The sequence below is a fragment of the Letharia columbiana genome (assembly GCF_014066305.1).
Source record: "Letharia columbiana isolate WasteWater2 chromosome Unknown Sc0000052_s0, whole genome shotgun sequence".
Lineage (NCBI taxonomy): Eukaryota > Fungi > Ascomycota > Lecanoromycetes > Lecanorales > Parmeliaceae > Letharia > Letharia columbiana.
In genome coordinates, this window is record NW_023501096.1 from 180,605 (window position 1) to 199,078 (window position 18,474).

The window sequence follows — 18,474 nt, forward strand, 5'->3', positions numbered from 1 at the left end:
TACAGGGCATTGGGTTGCATAAGATGCCGTCTTCTTCTTCTTCTTCTTCTTCTTCTTTCATTGGCGACGCTTGGAGAGCTTTTGCTGTCATTCACTAGACAGAGACTGCACCTGAGGCCCAGATACGCCCAAGCTTTGGCAAATACATTATCAGAACATCGTGTTAGTGTCGAGATAAATCAGCAAAGGTCACGTTACGAATCCAGTCTAATGAGTTTATTCTTTCCGTTCTTTTCTGAACAGACTTGCGTCGCCTCTTCTCGAGCTTTGGGTCTCCAACACTCTCGTCCTGTGCGTAACGAAGGCATCCCAACCGCTCGACTAGAGAAGCCGGGAGTAGTCATGAGCCCAACAGAGCATCTACAAAATTGTGGTTTCCTCATTGTGCTCGTTTCTTTCTCAGCATTTGCGATACTAGGATCACTGCTAATCCTGGCACCTGTTCTGACAATTCGCCAGTCCCGCCTTCCTGTTTTACTTGGAACGAAAATGCTGCTCACTCTTTCCTCATTCATCTTTGACTAGCATCTCCCCCCTTTCTTCGACCAATCATCTTTCACTAGCACAGGGCCTACTCTATACCTACTCTTCATGCTCAAGCAATGCTAATGCTCCGTCTTTCCCTTTCCTAATGTTTCTCTCGCCTCTTATTCGCCCTTCGTCAAACATTCATTATCCCAGCAAAAATATACTAGCAAACTGATATCCTGTCATGCACGCATCCCCCACAGCCGCCAGCGCCCAGCGCGGGGTTTATGCCCGTCGTACCCGATTGCGACGAGGAGCCCGTGGATCTGTTACTCATGAAGGAACCAGAAGTAGTGGTGACATGGAGAGCAAGTCTGAGGAGAGAGAGGTCACGGCGGGGTTGTTGAGCAGTGAGTGCAGACTTTGACATTCTGATGCCATTATAGCTCTCAAGGATGGCGCGACTGACAATTGTGGTATTTCCAGATAACCGCTTCGCTGTTCTTCCTCCCAAAGAACCTGCACCTGGTATACAAGAAGAGCGGGCATTTACGATACCTTTGGACCCTAGCCCTCACCACGAGAGACCTATTACACTACCCCTTCAGACTGACATTCCTCCTACCGGCCAATCATCATCGAGCGAAACGATCAAGGACAAATCCCGGGCACCCACCTCTGTTACTAATCCTCGCCCTAACAGACCGTCAATACCAAGGCTTGCTCCCCATACACCCGCAAAGTCAACACGTATAGAGCGGAACCAGCAGCCCTCAGCTCCCGCAGCCGCAAGCATCTCGCCCACCAAGCCACAATCACAGCTCTCGCCGCTGGTTCTCCAAACCGAAGCCCAGTCCGGTCGATCTTCCAACCCACCCTCCGCCTCCGCCCGCATCTCACCTGACTTCGACACGGGAGATCCATATCTGTCGCTCCTAGCTCCACAACCTGCGCCGGCCCTTCCGTCACCCCCAATCCCGCAAGATCCACTCCCGGATCCTAGTCTGGCCACTCTTTCCATACATCCATCTCTCGACTTCAGATCTTTTACCAGCCCCAAATCTTCCGGACCTAAACCCCCTCAACTCGCACCTCCGATACCGACCAGCATTGACATCTTTCGTAGCGATGATCCAATGCGCCGCATCGTCAGGACTAGAAGCGGCAAAATTTTCTGCATTGCGGCTGAGATTGCAGCGGCTAATGAGAAGAGTACCATGAGGCCTGTTGGCCACGTTCTATTCCCAGGACCCCCAAAGAATGTTGACGAGGTAAAGGGAGGAATTGACAGAAAGAAGTCGGATTGTAGAAGCGGAGAGTACGTGGACTCACCGGAGGAGATGGAGGACGAGAGCGAGGAGGAGGGAGGAGAGGGAGAGGAGTGGCTAGGGAAGGAGGAGGGGTTTGTAAGCACCCTTTCTGAGTTATTTTCTCCCCTTCATACCCTTGCCCGAATCTCAAGACATGTTTGTGGATGTGGAGGTGGAGTCAAAACACACGTTTTGCTCCTTCAACACACCATTAGACCCAAGGATCCGTCCTACAAGAGAACGCTGACTCTGAAATGGTGTAGTGGAAGCAGCCATTTGAGAAGGGAAACGTTGTGAAGACGAGGATGCAGACTAGGGCAGAGGGACGCCAATAGCGGAAAGCAGGTTGAGGAGGGATTGTTATTGGACCCTTTCCGAGCAGTGAGACTGTATACTCACTAATAAAATTGGCTACTGCACTTGAATCCATAGCATTAATCCAGTGCAAAAACATACTTGAAGCCCGGGGCTGCGGCGCTCCCTGTCCACTTTGTGATCCCACAAAATTCTCGCTTTTTTACTTGTCCTCATCATCGGGCTGTGGGAGTAGAGTGAACCTTGAGTCTCGATATCATGAAGTTAATCTTCGCATCCTTCAATGCTCGACATCGTTCATCTAGTGCCCCCGAGCACGTTCGCAGATACGAAGATGAGGTTCCGGCAAGAGTAGCTCCGGATGGGCCAAGCACTCCAGGGTCTGGCAAATATTGAGCGCGGTGGTTGTAGAGACTGCGACTGCGCCTTTTTAACGAGGGGGAAATCTGTTAGGCTGGGGAAGTGCGCCTTTTGATCGGGAGGGCAAAGGCAGAGGCTGTTCTACGGACCGATCTGCGTGGAATGTTTCGGGGTTGGTGTTGGGGGGGGGGGGAAGTTTGGTTCGGAGATGAATACGGGTGGATTGTGGGTTGGTTCTTTCTGATTATCTATAGATTACGATTGATTAAATGTAGGATATCGTCTTCGTCGCCAGCGTTCCATTCTTTGTTTCCTCGCTCTCTCTCTCTTGCACAATGTTTACCCTCGGTGCCCCGCTCCTCCACCCACTTCGGAGCTCTCCTGCCATGTATGCGAGGATATCAGCTGCAACCCGTCGCTGGTTATGGTCAGGAACATGTTGTCCCCGTAGAAATCGAGGGGGAAGATCCGGGACAACTGGTTTTGAGACAGATGGTGCTCTAATGAGCTAGGTATCGTGTCAGGGACGTGTATATCTCTTCGTGTTGAGATCTGCTGCAGCATCTGTGATGTAGCTACCCCGCATGGTGGGCAAATAGGGATATAAGTAGCCCACTCAACACTCCCATAGATAATCAATCAATCCTTCATACATTTCCAACAATTCGACGTGGGGCTCCTGAAGGAGCTGATCTTTCGCCATCGAGCCGTTGCATCTATTGGACTCCCATGTCTTGCTGCGCATTGATCGCCTTTGCTGGTTTGCGATGAGGATTGAATCGAACGGATGAATGATCGGTTTGATTCCATATGATGGCCCACGATCGACATCTTGATCTCGGCCGCGCTCCGGTGGCTGGTAGCCTGTGTGGTTGGGGATGGATCCGTTCGTTCGTTCGTTCGTTCGTTCGTTGAAGATGGATGATTCTCAATGCCTGGCCCGTCGATTCGAAAGACTTGCTACATTCGCGAAAGAACCTCGTTGTATTGGTTGAAAGATATCGCGAACATCCGGTGGCTGATGGAGTCGTCTGGACAGCCCAAGAGTATGTCGCATAGCTCACGGTCGCTGCCTAGAAGATAGCCCAATTCGGGGTTCTTTGGCTTTCTGCTGAAGGTGATTTGCAGTGCTGGCTCCGACAACTTTGCTAGACCAGGATCATCAGGACCTGGGACAAGCTCTTGAGGACGATCTCGTATATATTTAAGGGTGGTGAATGGTAAGGCACGAGATTTGGAGATGGTATATATCGGCAAGACCATGATATGTCTTGGAATCTGTGTTGTAGATAAAATGTGTAGGGTCGCTGTGTTGAGTAAAGTTACTAAGCTGTCTATCATTAGCGGAGATCCGCGGTAAATTGAACAAGCTCGGGTCTCGTAAGAAAGAATCAAGCAGCCTACAGCAGATAGAACATCCGGGTTCGTTCATCCTTCGAACTGTGACACACAACAGGAGGGAAAAGCGTGATTGTATGTGGGTTTAAGATTCTTACCGGTAAGGCTTCGATATAATCAAGGACAAGGGGGTTGCCGTGGGATGGTAAATTACGCTGGGGCTTGAAAGCTTGACACACTGATAAGCAGGCTGATAGAGGAGCGCGGTTGAAAACCAACTTTAGACTTCTTACCTCTCAATGCGTCTATACTCTCTCAACAAAGCCTTTGATAACGAACATCTTCACCAGGATCCCACGGTCTCAAACAACAATTCCGGGCCATCTGCCTTGTTCAAGCACATTTGAAAGACGTTTAATTTCTCGAAGCTCACTCAATACGTGGTTCTCGTAAGCCGGACAATGACAAACAAGCCCGCCGTCGAGCAACCACGCGGCAGGTAAGCAGAGAAACACTCTCCAGGTAGGTGCATCTCAGGCAACCAGTCCTCCAAGATTGTCGATCACCCTGCAAGTGAGCAGTCACTCGAGTGGATACATGATATACAAGTCATAGTCCGAGCTCGGCCAGGAAAGTGAGGAGATAGCGAGAGCATTCTTGACGGTTTAGGGAAGCCTTTGAGAGCTAAGAAAGAGTTGCATTCAGAGCGACGCTGAACTCTAGGTTGCTATCGATCGCTTCAGTACCGAAGAAGAGATTTTGAGCCAAAGCTGCTTTTCAACAAGCCCGGGTCTTGTGCCAAGTATTGAATACGGAGACACAAGATATAATAAATCAGGACGTACCATGAGAGGATAGATCTTAGCTGAAGTAGTCGATCTTAGGTGCGATCTAAGTGTTTAGATGTGTTACAAAGATCAAAGGGATGGGAAAAGAATCACCAATGACTTGGTAACGAAGACGTAGTGAATAATGTTTGTTGCTGTTGCGTGGAGGTCAAGTGGTCTTGCCGAAGGTATGGGGATGCCTAGAAGGGAATTGAGCCAGTCAAAGGCTCGGGCGTTAGTGTCCATCTGACTCTTGATAGAGCTGTGAGCACACCACAAGCGCAACGGTGGTAGCTGAGTGAATGCAGAAGTCTTATGGAGTTTCGATAGAAGCGAGGCGAATTCAAAAGTCCCGTTGCTTGAAAGTAATGCGGGGTTTGGCAAAGGAAGTGCCAAAGTTAGTTCCTGCTCTTTCTCTGTTTCTTGCGCTGAAAGTTAATATACGGCCGTCGTGCTTTTTCCAATCCTTCAGCGATTCCCAAGCCTTAAGCAATCTCTCCGGGATCTGTCAATGGGCTGACATGGAAACTCGGCTCTGAATTGTCTACATCGGCCTTCGTTGTAGGATTTCTAAATCCGTGTCTCTTTCCGATGTTGAAAGGTCAGCAAGCTGCCTGTTGTGCTCATCCGGTTTGCTCCCTGGGTCCATATTTTGAGCAATGAACATCCAAAGCAACACATCAACACATCAACACATCAACACATCAACACATCAACACATCAACACATCAACACAGTCAAAAGTAAGCATCGTACTTTCTCGAAAGACACTTCTCAATGTTGAGGTATGTTATGAGTCAGATGTTTTTGAAGCGCTAACCAAAACGAGGTTTTGGAATGGCGAACATTGAACTCCGTTCTATTCTTTAACACGTTTCAAAAAGTGTTATGCACCACAGATTTCAAAGTCAGCCGGGTTCAAAACCTCAATGGAGATACTCTCCTACTTTGACTCTGACCAATGAGAGCGGAGACGACCTGGATGACTAATTTCCAACTAGGGCACGATAACATCTTTTGCCTCCTCTGCTCCATCACTTTCTCGGCCTTTCCAAAACATGCATACCGTACTGTAGAAGAAAGCATTGGATATTTTGCCACCAAAGTCCAAGTCACTCGAGGCAATCATGATAACGGCCCTTTTGGACCCTTCCATGTGTGACTGGGTATCATGTCACTCTTTTCCCTGAAACCGCATACGCGTCATTCCTGGAGCCTGATGTTTGTTTCCCCGCCGTAGGCCCATCCTATGGAAACTCGTCCTTTCCACAAGCTTCTCCACGCTTCTCGACCCCTCTATTTGCGCATTTGTTGCCTGTGTGCATGCGTATGTTTACGTATGTCATATCTGCCTGTGGCTTTCCAGCAAGCATATAATGTGGCTTGAAAGCTCTCCCTTTCTCTTCCTTTCCTACCATTCATCAGTATCCACTCTCATCTCTCTCACCTAAATCCCAAACACTCCATCTACTTTCATACTCTATAATCATAGCAAACATGTCATCAGTCCGCTTCCTCAACGAACAGAACCCCTTCTGGGACTTCATCGCCGGCCTCGACGGCTCCAACGCCAACCACCCCTTCTCCAACGCCTACAACCCCGAGTCTCGCCAACCTCGCGGTCCGCCTCCCGAGTACGGCTGGCCTGGTGCCTCAGACCACCATGATGGTCCACCGCCGCACCACGAGGGACCGCCACCACCCCATCACTCGGGACCACCTCCCCCAGAGCACGAAGATCCTCCTTCTCCTCCGCCACCGGGTCCCCATGACCACCCCTTCGGTCCCGGCTTCCCCTTTGGCGGACGCCGCGGCGGTCCTCATCACGGAGGACATCATGGACATCACGGTGGACCACACGGCCACGAACGTCGTGGCGGCTGGGGTGGACGCGGTCGTGGTGGCTGGGGTGGTCGCGGCGGACGCTGCGGTGGCGAACGTGGCTCTAACCCCTGGGCCGCCGGCGGCAACTTCGACATGAGCAAACTAGCAGACTTCATTTCGCAATTCGTGCCCGAGGACGTGCTCTCCAACATCGCCCCCAGAGACAATACCGCCACCACCAGCAAGGAAGCGGCAACCACCAACAACAAAGATTTTACCCCTCCCGCTGACATCTTCGACACCCCCGACGCCTACGTCGTGCACATCTCGCTCCCCGGTGCCAAGAAAGAAGACGTGGGCGTGAACTGGGACGCCGACAAGAGCGAACTCAACGTCGCTGGCGTCATCTACCGCCCCGGCAACGAAGAATTCCTCAAGACCTTGGCGCTGGATGAGCGAAAAGTGGGGGTCTTTGACCGAAAAGTGAAGCTGGGCAGTAAAGCAAACCCTGCGAACGTGGATGCGGATTCCATTTCCGCGAAGATGGAGGATGGGGTGTTGTTGGTTACGATCCCGAAGACGGAAGAGTTTGTGGATGTCAAGAAGGTCGATATCGAGTAGGAAGGAGAGGTCGTAAGGGGAGGAAAGGAGTCATGATGGCAGGATTTTGGTGAATAGGGATATGCAAGGGCTTTGGCAAGATAGGATAGGATATTGTAACACGGAGTAATGAAATACTTTGACCACGAATCGACTTATTTTCTCGTCTCAGCGGTAAAGCTTTGGCGTCGCAAGTCTTTCCCCATCCCATCTTCTTTTCTCCACCTCAACCTCCTGTTTTTGCCCTAGCTCATCGCATCTTTGCCCCTGGATGAACGCTGTCACTGCCTTTCGAATATATCATCCAGGGTCTCTTCCCTACTTAAGTTTTCTGGGAGCATACTGCATCAAGAGGTCATTTATTATAGTCTTTATATTCTAGGATATAAAGAGTATAGCTCTTAGTATTATAATCGCTTTAATCTTTATATTTATTCTACATCCAAGGCCAGGGAGCAGATTGAATTGTCGGGCATCAAATTCTCGGCCTGACGCCCACGCCCTTATTTAAATTCCATTCGCGCTTCTGAGCGCGGTACGCACATGTACACGGCATGTGCATCTTCCCAAGAAGAACTACGGAAAAACGGGACCTGACAGATGCCCAACAGCGTGCCAATCTCCGCCGTACATTGTCGCCCACGGCCCGTCATTCGTGCAGCAGCTTCCCCCCTGCCTTTCTCACACCCGTCCTTTGGTGATGGCCCCTCTGGCACACACCGCGCCGTCAAGGTCCAGATCGAAATTGACCTCGCGGAAGCCGCGGGGGTCCCGTAGCAGATAGAGCGGGATGTGCGTCAAGGTCCGGATGATGTACGCGTATGTCAGACCCGGGCGGGATGGGTACATGTGGAGCGACACGTCGCCGATGGGCGACCGGGTGTGGAAAGACCGCATCGGCGCCGTCGTAGGTTGCTGGGCGCAGTATAAGAGTCCGGTGTAGCAGATCATGAAGCCTTCGTACTTGGTGAGAGGTTTGCCGTCGGCGAAGGAGTCGATGGACACGACGAACCGCGCGTCGAGGGAGTGGTTGGAGATGTTCGGATCGCTGATGGTTGCTCCGGGGTTCGTCGTGCCGTTCTCGGTGGATGGTGTGCCGAATCGCTGAACATTGCTGCTACCTGGAAGACCGAGGCGAGGTGTGGATGCCTGGATCTTGATGGTGCCAAGTATAGTCTGTTGCCACCTGAGTGTCCAGAGCGCATTACGGAATAGACTGTTGTTAATCATGTACTTCATCGCCAGCCACGCGCCCCAGATAAGGAATCGCGCGGTCATAGCAGTCCCGGTTACGATCTCGACTTCATCGTAGCCGGGAACTCTGTACGTCTTGGGTGGATGTCGCTGGGTGAAGTCTCCATAGGCGATCTCACTCATAAAGTACAAGAAATTCACAAGACAAGGGTCGGTTGGGAGAAGCGGGACTTCAAATATGGGAGATATGCTGAAGCGTGGATCTGGTACATCTGCGTTCAGAGAGACATTCCCAACAGCGAGACCAGGTTCGGTGAGATGGATAGAAGCCGGGAGCGGTATGAAACTAGCTGAAGTGGTCAAAGCTATGCTGAAGAAAAGCGGCGATACGGGGTTCAACATTGAGTTCCAAGATTGTCTTCGAGCTAATGTCCTCTGGTAGGATCTTTAGTGTCCGTTTCCACCAGAAGAGCAAGGTACTGAAGCTTGAACCCTCTTGACATAGCCAGAACAGCGTGAGAGACGAGATCTAAATGCTCCTCCCATCTGAATTCCTTGCTGACTGCATATTCGACGCGGCATGCGTAGCCAGTGATTTATCGTGCGCATGACCGTTTAACACTCATGGATCCAGCTGTGAGCACTTGTATTGGTCATGGCTGCGACATGCGATATCCCCAGAGAGATCAACATTAAGGCAGACCAGACAAATACGAAGGTCGTGTTCATCGCCTGGACGGAAGCAGCGGCACGAACCCTCGATCCGTCTCATGTTGCCCTTGAATAAGTCCAGGGACCCTTAAACAAGTCCAAGAACCCTTGAGTATGCGGAATATTTGAGAAGTGCGCCTATAGACCAGAGGCTTGGATAAGCGTGAATAGTTAGATCGTCATGATGCGAGAGTCAATTGCCTTTACAAGCGCTTGATCAAGTGAGAACACGGTATGGTTCAATGGCGAAGCCCAGGATGTGTCGGTGGCAGTCTGTAATGTTTTGTAGATCGCGGAAGCTCAGCTAGAGTCAAGCGATAGTTTCTGGTCGCGCTCTCTTCGAGCTGTGCGTTCGGCGGCTCTTCGATCATGCTTGCACTGTTGAAACTTGAGCGTGAAATTCCAGTGGCTTCTGTAAGGGTCACCCTGATCATAGTAATATAAGCTCTTCGACGGACTGTCGCAAAGCTGATAGCAGAAGCGTATGAAAGCTGTCTTCACAAGATCGGGTATCCGAATCTCTGAATCGGCCTCCATTGTGCCATAGTCAATCAATGCACGGATCGCAGTGTGGTTCTTGTGAAGTGCCAGCTGTTGGACTTTCTTGTGTGAAAGTCCGTAGATTAGGACAAAGAGATAGTCATCTTCTCGTTTTCCACTTGCGTATAGCTCCGCATCTGTCACGCAATCGCCGTGATGAGCACGTGCCTTTCTGGTTCGAATCCTGTGTCCAGTGTTGATGATCTGCTGAACGTCCCGTCGATAAACATCTAAGAATCTGCGGCAAATGTCGAGATGCCCAAGTGAGGCGTCACTAAGTTGTCGGACTTGGGTACGCAGGTCTTCGATCTGCCGGGTCTGTCATTGCGAGTGTTTTTGTAAGTCTGCGATTTGGGTTGAATGGTGCTCTAGGAGCTGGCTCTGTTGAAGTATATCGACTGCGCTTTGATTTCCGTAACCCTGACCTCTGCCTTCCACTGTGTGCTCTACTGCTTCTTTCAAGGCTTGTGCTATTGAAGAAATAGCTTCTTGAGCAATATCGTCGTCATCCTGAACGGCAGAGGGGATATGCACGACGAACTCGAGGTGGCGTGTGATTGCTAAGTCTAGCTTCTTCTGATCTCTTTCTGCTTTGATCTCGCCCTTCTTATCTTGCTTCTTCGGAGATATATTTGGTAGGACGTTTGTTGTCTTACTAGAAGAATAATGGACCTGAGTGTCTAAGATTCAGAGTCTTGGCTACAGGTATCTTAATGGACTCACACGAAAGGCTCCGCATCTCGGAGGAAAGTTGATCCGTCAAAGATCCTCAAGATCTCGACCCGGAGATGTCCAGTCTCCTCTTCTAATCCGGCGCGCTCTTCGATTCTCTCCACTCGCACTTCTCTCTATACTCATGAAGCTCGTCCTTGTTGACTGCCAGATGTTGTGGGTAATCAGTCGTTGAGGGTGGTATTGTAGCCCAATTAACAGACTATAGTGACGCATTCGAGCGCATCACACAGCCGTGGAATTCGGATGCTTTTCCCACACAAATATGACATACATATTTGGATCTCCTGGTCGAAATGGCAAGGTCAATGGCGTTGTTCATCATCATGGGGCGTTCGTCTTGCAGCACTCATAGGGATCATGTGGTCCTCTTTTCGAGCTGGGCACTGAGCACGACACGAACAAAGCCCCCGGATTCAGATGGATGGAGGGTCCGTCTCCGGAACCCTATCAATCTCGAGGCTACGATTTCGTAATTGCCTGGAAAGCAACACCGTGATTCGAGATCGCATCGCTGCAAAAAGTGGTCGCCTGCCACCATCTGCCTCCACTACGAAAGGGGTCTTCGCTATGGAGCCGATCCAGGATCATTGGATCTGCTCTCTACCTCGTACACGGACCTTTGATGGAGGCTTTGTTTGACACATTACCCGCCCCATTTGGAATACTGTGCGTGGATAAGATGAAGCTGGTGTTTGGGGTATTTTCTTTGTCTGTGTTCCTGGGGGTTCGGGATTGGCTATACCATGCTTGTTTGTGGGCTTCGGATGTGTTTTGGAGGTTTGTGGATACGCTATGTGTGGAATATGTGAGGTGGTTGGATCGGAAGTGTTGTGTTGAGCAAAGCCAAAAGACAAACGGATGGAGATGAGGTCTTCCTTCAGTCGCGCGGCGGTAAGAATCAGCGCGAATAAGCAGAGGAGGGGACAACGAAAAGATATTCCATCAGGAGAGAGACCAGTAGTTTGTCTCCAATGACATACAGGAGTCTCGGTCAACAGTCTTCCTGTTGGTCTGCCGGCCTTTAGGCTCAAAGCCAGTCCGGGCGGTGAAAGAGGATTCACAACATCTTCGTCAGGACGTTTGCGCAAGCATGTTCTGTGAGTCCGAGCGTCGCGTTGCGTGGCTAAATGCGGGGAAGGGCTGAGGGGCTCTTTGAGCGGTTGGGGGTGGATACCACGAGAATTAAAGGAAAAGTCGTGGGTGTTTCTAGGTATTGATTGTTGAAGCTGTGGGAGGGAGTATGGATCTAATGCATGAACTCGCGGATGGCAGAGCGGAAGTGGCACTTGTAGTGCGGAACCTGTACGGTTAAATAGTGGAGCAGTTGGCAGAAAGAGATGGCGGATGTGGAAGAAAAAGGATCACCAATCCCAAATGTGTGAGATAGTCTTTCAAGAATGGAGGCCATTCAATGCTCAACGATGAAGATGTATCTCCAAATCTCCGTGTCTGTAACTCTCCACATCTTCGCTAGCTGGTCAAGCACTTGCACAGTTACCCCAATGTTCGTCGTGACGTGGGATTGTGGGATTGTGGGATTGTGGGACTTGACTAGCCATTTGCGCGCATCGAATTGATGATCTACATGCGACCATGGATGTTCTGCATGAGAAAGCTGTTACATATGCAAGGTCGATTGTGACAGCTGACCACGAAGGTTCCCTTACTTTTTCTCTGTTTCTCTCGCAGGTATTTCCAGCAAGGGAAGCAGAGCACATGCAGCAAAAGAGATGACAAGTCACTGACGCTCAGACCCAAAGAATCATGCCGGACACTGTCAGGGATTTCATTTTCCGTTCTTTGGGTTTCCTTCAATTTCACATGAATCACCACTCGAGTGGAAGCAAAGCAAACATACCGTACACGGGATCGTGAGACTCGGAGCAAACTCCGCCTCGTGGCAAATGGTTTCTTGAATCCCCCTGGCAAACGATGAAGCCATAGATGATCTCCAAGTCTAGAGAAAAGCTTGATGTGACCGAACACATGGATAGGCACGTGAAAAGATGATGTTTAACGACTTTCGGCAGAGTTTCTATTGGTCATGGAAGACATCAATTTTGATCTAAAACAAACGCCGTCTCTCTTGGCGAGTTCGGGGCCGGGGGAGGTCAGGGATTAGCGCTAACGTCTCAGGCACAGCAGGGTCCCCGGGGAAAAGAAGCCAATCGGATCATCCCGTACATTGATTCTGGGGGGTTCCCCTATTTTTTTTTCTCTTTTTTTTTTTCTTTTTTTTCTTTTCCAAAGATGAGATCATGGAGGTCTCGAATTGTGGCGAGGAAAGCGAGAGGCTAGAGGAAGTCTTGGAGAGGGTTTCTTCATGCCCCTGAGATTGGAATAATCTTTTGCGAGTGTACTTGTTGTGGGGAATGTTACATAAAGTAAACATGTTCGTGTTTTTAGAATTTGGGATTATTGGAATTATTGCAGATTTTATTGCGCAGCTCCCACTCCTCTCATCCACGGCCAAGTATTCAGCCTTCACCCAGCCAACGCCATCGTCTACCCTTGGCCGTTGACCCTTGACCCGTGATATAATACTCTACCGAGTACCCTTGATGATTCATATGCGAGAAACGGCAAAGAAAACGAATCACAAAAAACGCCCCTTGAACACGTACCAGGTTGCTGGCACCACTGGGAGGTTGCGACGCGCTTACAGCCACTACCAGAATCCGCCTCCCCGGCCACTCTAAACCCATTTGCGACTCATCAATTTTCCCAATCTCCACGACTTTCCCTGTATACTTCCCTATACGACGCTCGTTAATTTCCATCTCAATCGTCTCCGTCCATTCACCGTCGAGGACTGGCTCCTGGGCAAACACCAAACTCACAGGAAATTTCTCCCTCGAGGAATTTGCCAAAGTCGCGTCCAAGAAAACAGCCAGTCTCGCCGATCTTTTTCCAACACCCACGAGTCACATACACATTGGACAGCACCATTCACTGCATGAGTCATCAAGCTCACATCTCGATTGATATCACACGATATATCCTGCAGTCTGCGCATCTGGCCATACCCTGCAGTCTACCGCAGCATTGGATCCAGTTTGGTGACACGGGGAAGACGATAGGGGATATTCTACAAACAACAGAATTGGATGCTTGAAACAGCCCAGCGTCTAAAAGACATTATCACATGTATCATCTTCGGTCAGCTACCCATGCAAAACACCCTCTGATAGTTTGACTATACCATTGGCATCGGCAACAGAGTTGCAATAGACGACAAGCGCAGCAGTCACGATGAAACGCTTTCGATCAAGGAAGAATTCGCCCGAACGAGGTCAAGGGAGTCGAAGACCCTCGCTCGACTCCGACCCTCCAGCTCCACCACTACAATCCTTTGCGTCGATGAGATGGGGGGGAAAGAAAAAGGTCGCACCACAACCCAAGCCCGAAATAAACATATCAGCCGCGCTGCCGGCCTCAGAAGACTTCCGCACAAGTCTTCTCATGCCAAATCTGTCCGCCAGATTCAGTATGCTTCGAGAACAAGATGACCCATCGTCCAAGATAGGAAAAGCCAACGATGACAGCGTGCTCTTCCCGAAGCGAGCGTCGCGGCTGGATTTGTTCAAGGGGCACGGCCTTTCTTATGTAACAGAGGTGGACTCCCTTCATGGGACCGTACGCCCCCCTTTCGCATCTATACGAACAGAGTCGTATGGCTCTGGTAGTTACGACACAGACGATGGCAGCGTCATGAGCAGGTCTAGGCCTGGAGAGGGCAACACTATGTTTGGAGGCCGGCAAAAGATATACAAGATACCTGTTGGAGGTGCAGGATCTGTGAAGCACTTCGGAGCCAAAGACGATGAAGAGCTGCCGTCAGGTGTGAACATGGGTGGAAAGGCGCTGTACGAAAGTGACATCGCTACGTCCGCCTTTCAGAGGCTTCGAGAGGAGGAGAGGCAAGAACGGGAGAGAGCGAGCTTGGAACAATTACGGTCGTCGAAAGAGCAGGATCGTGACGGCTCGCCGCCACTTGCAAAATACAATCAAAACCGAGAAACCTCGTCCTCTACTAACTCCGGCCGATCCCAACCTCGAACGTCCACCGCTGCGACTTCTGTTGCCTCTCAGAGATCCATTTATTACGAAAACATGAGTAGCTCTGCTCATGCCTTATCACCGTCCACGCAACCGAGCTCAGCTGGCTCGGACCGCCCTATCCCTAAGGCCACCAGGAGGTTGTATAGGCAGGATCTCGATCAGCACTTGCACGAACAACAGTCTTCCGCAATGCATAGACTTGAGTCACTGAACAAACCGCGTTCAATCGCGGGTGGCCCCGCAATACGAAGTCTTCAGCAGTCGAGGAGCGCTACCGGTCTGAATGATCGCTATCAACGTGGAGGACCGCTGTACGCATCCAATGGGTTCCGCGCCGGTAGTCCACCTCCGTCTGGCACGCCATCTAGAATGGAAGAATTCGACTTGGGTCTCGTCCCTGATCAAGCTGTTAGCAATCTCGCGGACTCTGGATGTGGCAGATCTCCTCCACTGAGCCCACCCATGAGCCCAAGCCATGATCCGAACAACCATGATACGACCTTTTTGGCCGCGCTGGAGCCTAATGACCTCGGCAAGGCTACTGCTTCTGGGGCTTTCAACAAACCGAAATTGCAATACGACGATCGGCAGTACAAGGAAAGACAGATTCAGTTACTCGAAGGCCGGAATACGCCCAGTCCACAGCTCATACGGCCCTTTTCCCCACAGGCGCTCTCCATTGACGAGCAGACAACCGGCCGCAGCCGCAATAATTCCATCGGAAGCACCTTTTCAAGGACCGAGTCGGTCAAACAGCCATGGGAGCACCACAGAGAAGACCGTGTGCTGAGGGCTGTTCCAGAAAGAGGGAGCAGAGGCAGCTCACCTCCCGTCGACGAGCATCACACCAATACAACTATGGAGCAAAGCTTCCTGGCTGGAAGGAGCAGCAGCGATGTCGCTGAAAGCGAATCAGAGGCCGAATCAAATTCCCCGATATCATCATTTAAATCAAATTCCCAAAGCTTTTCACATCCTATGTCGCAGGCAAAGCCCGTCTCGCTTGATCAACAGCTCAACTTCGATCCTGAAGCTAATCATCTCACGCCGCCCGCCGAAGAAAGCGCCTTTGATAGTCGGAGTCACCTGAGTGAATCAACGATAACCCAGCCTCAGGAAAGCAATGAACCGAATGGGATTGACGCTGACTCTCCGACATTGGGCCCAGTGCGTGTTGCGAATGGACTGAGTGGCCTCGTACACGCACATCTGCGTAATGACAGTGGCCAATCCTCTATATACCCTGAGGACTCTCCCAGACCAGACAGATTTCCCGTCGAGGTTCGCCAAAGCATATTTGGTCATGAATCGGCGCTTAACCATTCACGACAAGGATCAAAGGATGACAGTGGTGTAAATGGCGAATACTGGGTCAAGGAGAGAAGGGGGTCTGAGCAAAGTAGTATCGTGGCGCCACCACCGCTGTCTTTTGCCGCTCGACATATACTGCAACAGGCAACGGCGTTAAGGCATAATCAACAAAATCCGAAGGCGCAGCAAGTGCTGACCAACGACAAAGCGCAGCGGCTCTTGGGTGGTGAAGCTCCTCGGTCCAGCCATTCTCGAGATAACTCAACCTCCTGGCAAGACCAGCTGAAGGCTCACCACGCACGTGTTGGAAGCACCGAGACGCAACAAGAGCGTGAAGGTCTTGCCACTGAGATGGCGGCAAGGAGACGCAGAGTTCAAGACAACCTCAAGACTTATGTCGAGGATAACAGTAGATCTCCCAGCCCAGCGCCCGGTGTTCGGCCTCAAGAAGATGGCCTCGCAAGGCCAAGACATCCATTTGGAATACTGAAAAAGACCTCCAGAGGCTCTCTGGTTGCAAAGCAAGAGCGGCCATCAAAGGCCATGAAGATGCTGGGAATCAGACCAGGAGAGGCCGGCCATGATGCACCACAGCCTCCGCCAGATATGTTCATGGGACGCGGCCAATTCCATGACCGGGCCATGCCACTAGGCAAGAAAACTTCGCCACCACCAAGACGACCTCAAGATCTCCGTCAGCATTCAGATAATAGCCCGGGCTCCGGACAACGATTGCCCAACAGTGGCCGAAGTCAGGAGAATCTTGCTCAAAGGATATCGTCACCCTCATCGAAGTCAGGCTCTTCATACTCTGATAGCTCCGAGAAACGACTTGAGCCAGGGAAAGATAGCGCCCCATTGCCGAGCGTGGATCGGAATCGTATCAATGGATCCCATCCAGTCACGGCTGCCACAGGATACGAGCCAAGAGAGGCACAGAATGCCGCAAGACCCGCAGATGGAGTGGTGGATAGCATGCCCCGCAGTGGCTTGCCGCCAGCCGGAAGATCACAGTCAGCAATGTCTCGACACCTTCCGATGTCGCCCACAGAGCGATCACAGTCTGCAATGGGAGGCCGTCTTCGAAGCAATAGCAAGCCTGTCACTCCATCATATTTCGAGCCACGTGCCGCGCCACCGGGCACTCCGTTCATGATCAACCCCAAGCAATCTTCTCGTGTGCCTCCGCCGGGCACTCCCTACATGATCAATCCTAAGACACCCTCCCGTTCTCCAACAGTACATCCAAATCGGCCTCGCGCAGAATCTACAGCCACATCGAACGAGAGTCGGCCTTCTACCTCGTCCATGACCTCCTCTCCGTCAACATTGATCCCGTCTCAGAGCTCTGCTAGTCTCTCATACAACCGCCCTGGGAATCCCCGCAAACGCTCTGTAAACAAGCAAGACATATCCGAACCCACCTTCGTCTCCTGCACCTCTTCCGTTGATACCGTCAATCTGCCACCAGGCGCCAGCCTCTCCAACGGTATGGATGCACCCAGCCCCACTCGTGGCCCACCACCTCCCATTCCCGTCCGCGACTCTCGCCGAAAGCGCACTCAAACATTCCTCCAAGCCCTGGGTCGGACCGAAAAGCCCCTCGAAACGACCTCCACGGAGCCAACGCCTAGTCATCGAGAAGATGACCCCTACGAGGAGTGCAGCACGTTCTCAGCAGACGATGAACCAACTGCATCAAGCAAGATGAGGCAAAGACTAAGGAAAACAAGTAGTGAGGGAGGCTTGAACGCGAAGGCTGCTAGGCAGGCAGCGCTGCAAGCGCCGAGTCCGGCTGTGCCCAATTTTGAGGTTCAGAGTCCCGGCTTGGAGCAGCATTTCCCTTATCAAGCGCAAAAGGATGTGCCCGCGAGCGCTGTGATGTTTTGAAAATGCACGAGACGTGGTGCTGAAAGCAATTCGTCGCCCTAGATTGGAGAGTTGCGTCATTTCCTCGGACATGTTTTGTGGATTTCTTGTTGGCAGGGATCTGAAGAGACGTTCACTACGACTTTAATTGACTAGAAAGAATCCCGCAAGGGACACAGGCTAGTGCCAGCATTCTGACTGTGCGATTTCGATACCATCGTTGCGAGCATATCGGAGAAAGGCGATTCGGGCATTTGTTCGCGACGGATATACCTTATGTACGACCAAGCGTGTGTTTCTACCACCTCACTGTTTGAAAAGTTGAGGGAAGGCTTCTCCTCGTGCTCGATCAGCTGGATTGATCTTGAGCTCACCCCCTGTTTGCACCTTTGGTGCTTTTTCTGTATATACCTACATTACTACTTCTCAGAGAGATACGATACGATAGCATGGATGGATGAGATGATCTTGGCAACAATGGATCATGCATTTGAAAACACTCTATCCTTCTTCTTCTTCTTCTTCTTCTTCTCCTCCTTCTCCTTCTCCTTCTCCTTCTCCTTCTCCTTCTCCTTCTCCTTCTCCTTCTCCTTCTCCTTCTCCTTCTCCTTCTCCTTCTCCTTCTCCTTCTCCTCCTCCTTCTCCTTCTCCTTCTCCTTCTCCGTCTCCTTCTCCGTCTCCTTCTCCGTCTCCGTCTCCTTCTCCTCCTCCGTCTCTCCTTCTCCTCTCCGTCTCCTTCTCCTCCTTCTCCGTCTCCGTCACTGTTCTCCGTCTCCGTCTCCGTCTCCTTCTCCTTCCCCTTCTCCTTCTCCTCCTCCTCCTCCTCCTCCTTCTCCTTCTCCTTCACATCATTCACACACACGATGAATGCATCGCTCAACTTACGTTCAATCAATCCTTTCTTCCTCCCCAGGCTGAAGTCGTGCCTACTGAACCAGAACGATCATATCAAGTGCTCACTGAGCCGGCACAGGATGAATCTCACCATGAAAACATGGCTACTCGACTAG

At 51.1% G+C, this 18,474-nt stretch overlaps 6 protein-coding genes across 6 annotated transcripts; 3 read left to right on the forward strand and 3 right to left on the reverse strand.

Moving 5' to 3' along the window:
* Nucleotides 1-829: 829 nt before the first annotated feature.
* HO173_010741 (uncharacterized protein) lies at nucleotides 830-2,113 on the forward strand (the record flags this gene model as incomplete). The annotated part of the gene is made up of 3 exons (XM_037312626.1): nucleotides 830-878; nucleotides 955-1,874; nucleotides 2,042-2,113. 3 exons carry the CDS (start codon nucleotides 830-832, stop codon nucleotides 2,111-2,113), a joined length of 1,041 nt encoding a protein of 346 aa, XP_037160474.1.
* A 4,002-nt stretch (nucleotides 2,114-6,115) lies between these two features.
* HO173_010742 (uncharacterized protein) lies at nucleotides 6,116-7,063 on the forward strand (the record flags this gene model as incomplete). The annotated part of the gene is made up of 1 exon (XM_037312627.1): nucleotides 6,116-7,063. One exon carries the CDS (start codon nucleotides 6,116-6,118, stop codon nucleotides 7,061-7,063), a length of 948 nt encoding a protein of 315 aa, XP_037160475.1.
* A 660-nt stretch (nucleotides 7,064-7,723) lies between these two features.
* On the reverse strand, nucleotides 7,724-8,638 carry HO173_010743 (uncharacterized protein; the record flags this gene model as incomplete). Its single annotated transcript, XM_037312628.1, has 1 exon — nucleotides 7,724-8,638. One exon carries the CDS (start codon nucleotides 8,636-8,638, stop codon nucleotides 7,724-7,726), a length of 915 nt encoding a protein of 304 aa, XP_037160476.1.
* Nucleotides 8,639-9,247: 609 nt separating this feature from the next.
* Nucleotides 9,248-10,544, reverse strand: HO173_010744 (uncharacterized protein; the record flags this gene model as incomplete). Its single annotated transcript, XM_037312629.1, has 4 exons — nucleotides 9,248-9,805; nucleotides 9,887-10,142; nucleotides 10,211-10,335; nucleotides 10,494-10,544. 4 exons carry the CDS (start codon nucleotides 10,542-10,544, stop codon nucleotides 9,248-9,250), a joined length of 990 nt encoding a protein of 329 aa, XP_037160477.1.
* A 2,930-nt stretch (nucleotides 10,545-13,474) lies between these two features.
* HO173_010745 (uncharacterized protein) lies at nucleotides 13,475-17,485 on the forward strand (the record flags this gene model as incomplete). Its single annotated transcript, XM_037312630.1, has 1 exon — nucleotides 13,475-17,485. The coding sequence occupies one exon, from the start codon at nucleotides 13,475-13,477 to the stop codon at nucleotides 17,483-17,485; it is 4,011 nt and encodes a 1,336-aa protein (XP_037160478.1).
* A 461-nt stretch (nucleotides 17,486-17,946) lies between these two features.
* On the reverse strand, nucleotides 17,947-18,460 carry HO173_010746 (uncharacterized protein; the record flags this gene model as incomplete). Its single annotated transcript, XM_037312631.1, has 3 exons — nucleotides 17,947-18,182; nucleotides 18,227-18,390; nucleotides 18,450-18,460. 3 exons carry the CDS (start codon nucleotides 18,458-18,460, stop codon nucleotides 17,947-17,949), a joined length of 411 nt encoding a protein of 136 aa, XP_037160479.1.
* Nucleotides 18,461-18,474: the final 14 nt, after the last annotated feature.